General features: G+C 37.5%; 1 protein-coding gene across 1 annotated transcript; it reads left to right on the top strand.

Moving 5' to 3' along the window:
- The first annotated feature begins 279 nt into the window (after positions 1-279).
- Positions 280-3801, top strand: LOC105177022 (beta-glucosidase 18). The gene is made up of 12 exons (XM_011100036.3): positions 280-603; positions 710-776; positions 881-939; positions 1054-1129; positions 1231-1305; positions 1408-1495; positions 1679-1931; positions 2034-2149; positions 2264-2537; positions 2658-2760; positions 3078-3177; positions 3364-3801. Exons 1-12 carry the CDS (start codon positions 394-396, stop codon positions 3590-3592), a joined length of 1650 nt encoding a protein of 549 aa, XP_011098338.1. The 5' UTR covers positions 280-393; the 3' UTR covers positions 3593-3801.
- Positions 3802-4064: the final 263 nt, after the last annotated feature.

Consider the following 4064-nt stretch of genomic DNA (forward strand, 5'->3'; position numbering starts at 1 on the left):
GTAGATATTATGATATTAAATCACACGACAACTCGTTATAATTTACCCTATTTTTTTTCATCATATATCTATAAATTTCAATCCCACTAAATTTTAACATCTTAATCACTTATCCACTTTTTTTTTAAAGAAAAATAATTAACACTTATAGAAAAGCATAAATTTTTACAATTATTCTCTTGAATTTGCTTTCTCAATCTAGAGATAGCCTTATCCATATAGATTTGCAAGTAAAAGGTAATTTTTTTTGTGACAGAAGTTCACATTTTAACTGCTGTCCAATCAAAAATCAAGGGAATGATCTTCCAACCTCTCCATTTCCCATTCAGGAAACTGTTTTTGCTGTGTTCTCCTTGTCTTGGGAAATCATCACAATCTTTTCTCGTCCCGTAAATGGAGAAAGATGATTCTGCTGTTGCTCAGATGGGCCGACGACAGAAGCGGAAAGAACTCAAGAACATTGAATTTACATGCATTTTTGTCTCCCATTGCTTAATTTTGCTGCTATCTACGGTCAAATCGTCGGCCGAAGCACAAGTTGACATCAAAAGGTCGGATTTCCCACATGGGTTTCACTTCGGAGCTTCCACTTCTGCATATCAAGTCTGTGATTTCTCTCTCTCTTTCTTTAGTTTTCAGTTACTGTTTGTTCTCTATGATTTTCAAGAAAACGGCCTTGGGCCCATGTTGTCTTTTTTCTTTTGTGAAGGTGGAAGGAGCATCTCTTGAAGATGGTAAGAGTTTGAGCAACTGGGATGTCTTTTGCCGGATTGAAGGTGATAAACAGAGTTTTTTGTATTGCCCGAGGTTTTCTTGATTCAATCCTATGTTTCTTAATGTTGTTTTTTTTGTCTAAACTTGGTATGTTTGAGGTTTTCAGGTAGCATAGCAGATGGGAGAAATGGTGATGTAGCTGATGATCATTACCATCGTTACATGGTAATAATATGCAATTTAAGTTGATCTTAGGACTCAAGATGATTTCACAGTGTAATAAGATGAGAGTGGAAGTGCTCTTATTGGTGTATCTATTTTTTAACTTCTTAATCACAGGAAGATATTGAGATAATGCATTCACTTGGTTTGACTGCTTACCGCTTTTCGATCTCTTGGAGCAGAGTTCTTCCTAGTATGTACTTTCCAAATTTTGATTTGAAGCTTCTGTTTGAGTTTTTTCCCCCTGTTTAGCCTGTCATTCTTGACATAGTATATTTCTAATTATGGATGTAGGAGGGAGATATGGTGGGGTTAACCAAGCTGCTGTCAGCTTCTACAATAGTATTATTGATAATCTCCTACTTAGAGGTACTATGAGAAAGTTGTCGTACTTATTTCCTCGATGCTTTAACAATTTCAGATAAAATTACTAGTATGTTTCAGTTGATACTGGATAAGTGCTGAATACAGGTATAGAGCCTTTTGTGACGATTTTCCACAACGAATATCCTCAAGAACTTGAAGACCGATTTGGGGGCTGGCTCAGCCCACTAATGCAGTAAGTATATGTGTCCAGTTATTGTTATCTTATTCACTAAATTGATCTTGTGAAGTAAAAGTCAGAAGCCAGGAAGCTGGTTTAACAGGGATTATCTCAAACAATGTTATATTCTTGAATGATTTCATGAAAGGATTCTTTTCATTAGTGTCTGATGTGCAATCATGTATCTGGTTTAAACAGGGAAGAATTTGTCCATTTTGCTGAAACATGTTTCAGCTATTTTGCTGATCGAGTTAAGTACTGGATGACAATCAACGAACCAAACTTAACTTCAGAAATGAGCTATGAGAGGGCAACATACCCTCCGGCTCGGTGTTCGCCTCCTTTTGGTCACTGTGCCAGTGGAAATTCAGATGTTGAGCCTTTGATTGCGGTGCACAACATGCTATTGGCACATGCCAAAGCAGCCAAATTGTATCGTGAACGATTTAAGGTAAGAATCAGTGGTTCGATATCCTCAAAAGACGATATCCACAGGTGTTTAAAAGATTTGATAAATTTTATATTCCTTAACTACAAAGTGATCTTGGTGCAGTCGAAAGTGAATGGTGTAATTAGCATCACTGTGTTAGCATTTATGTACACACCATTGACAGAGGATGAGGCTGATAAGGAAGCTGCAAACAGGGCCTTAGCTTTTAATGTTGCTTGGTAAGATGTTAGAATCAACATAAGATCCCGAAAAAATTTGAAATATAGAAACAGAAGAAAAGAGAGAAATTATGATGGAATTAACATATGATGTTCTTTGTTATGGTTTAAAAGGGTGTTGGATCCACTTGTATTTGGGGATTATCCTCCAGAAATGAAGCGTATTCACGGAAGTGAACTACCAAGATTCTCATTGGAGGAAAGAGAGCTTCTAAGAGACAGTGTAGACTATATCGGGATAAACCATTACGGCACACTCTATGCAAAGGATTGTATCCATTCCACTTGCTCCTGCAATGAGTCTAGCTGCACCCAAGGTGGTGACCGTCCAATCCGTGGGTTTGTGGCCACTACTGGAGTGCGCGATGGTGTTACAATTGGGGAACCAGTACAAATTCTGCTCATACTTGATTTCCCACAAAAATTTTGCCGTTTATTAACTACACAGATTGTTTTCCTAATATTCTTTTTGGCACAATCAATAAACACTTCTTCGTTCCTCTTGCAGACAGGAATGTCTCGATTTTTCGTGGTTCCAAGAGGCTTGGAAGATATCGTGCGCTATATTAAGGACAGATACCATAACAAGCCAATGATAGTAACTGAAAATGGTACATATGTGCATTCAGCTGTCATTTCTCTGCGTAATTATTTATGCATGTTCGGTTGTGTAAGCATATCAAACGTGTCCATGATTCCTACCATTGTGATACATTTGCCGTGTGGCATTTCATATTTGAAACTTCAGTAGCCCTAAAAGTGGCTTGCACTCACCACAAACCTTGTACACCAGGATGCTGATGGTTTTATATGAGACTAATTGGTTCAAAAGATGGGCGTCACCTTTTTTTCTTAATTATCACAGAATATAACTGTCAATTCGGTTTCTCTTTTGATGATATATAAGCTGATCAGACTTCAATTCCAGGTTACTCCTCGCCGGGCAATGAAGACGACATCTACAAGCATGATGTCAAGAGAATCCATTATCATCAGTCGTATCTTGCACATCTTGCTCAAGCTGTGAGGTACTTAATACGTTCTAAAGTTTGTGATTTTATCTTCTTAATCAGTATATACTTTATTACAATGCAGACCGAGTAACCTCAAGATTCCACACCTTCAAGCTGAAGTTGCTAGTCTTGACACAAATTCATGCGATTATTACATGCACTCCAACGTTATCTGTCACACTCGTTGATCAAAATTTGCAGGAACGGCGCTGACGTGCGTGGCTATTTCATATGGAGCTTGTTGGATAACTTTGAATGGTCGAATGGATACACTGCAAAATTCGGAATATATCGGGTAGATCGTCAAACGTTGAACAGGATTCCAAAGCTGTCAGCTGTTTGGTATAGAGATTTCTTGAGGAATTCCAGCCTTATTGATGTGCACTTGTCTAGTACAGTCTCAGGTGTACACAGAGATGCAGAATGGTGAAACAGAGTTCAATTATTTTTTTCAGGATCTCTGCAAATGACAGTATTCTTGTGTTCTTGGTTCCGAAAACTCTTACTCAAATCAAGTTTGATCGAACCAAACCAATCATACAATTATCATATGATTGGTCACTTTTCGCAAACTGTACATCTATCACACGACAAGTGTATGTACATTGGTCATATAATTACTTCACGTTTTCTGCCAAATTCAGTTCGGGTTTGGAATTCTCCTCTTGGTTCTCCAGTTACAATAGTTTTGTGACCTTGATGTGGCCATAGTTCCATTGTACATAAAGGGGTAAATTGCTTTCTACCCCTTCTACTCTAATGTTATCTCACTTTACTCCCTTATACTCTCCATCATGAATACAATTTATTATTCGAAAAATTATAAATACTCAAACAAAATATATTTTAGCCCCTGGATGGTGAGGTAGAAATTACTATTTTATCCTTGCTATTTTTTTTTT

This window comes from Sesamum indicum, linkage group LG13, assembly GCF_026168435.1.
Source record: "Sesamum indicum cultivar Baizhima isolate 11 linkage group LG13, ASM2616843v1, whole genome shotgun sequence".
Lineage (NCBI taxonomy): Eukaryota > Viridiplantae > Streptophyta > Magnoliopsida > Lamiales > Pedaliaceae > Sesamum > Sesamum indicum.

Coding starts and splice junctions, on each gene's coding strand:
- LOC105177022 (XM_011100036.3), top strand. CDS start 394: ATGGAGAAAGATGATTCTGCTGTTGCTCAGATGGGCCGACGACAGAAG. Junction 1,306..1,407: donor TGATAATCTCCTACTTAGAG/GTACTATGAGAA, acceptor TGCTGAATACAG/GTATAGAGCCTTTTGTGACG. Junction 3,178..3,363: donor CATCTTGCTCAAGCTGTGAG/GTACTTAATACG, acceptor CAAAATTTGCAG/GAACGGCGCTGACGTGCGTG.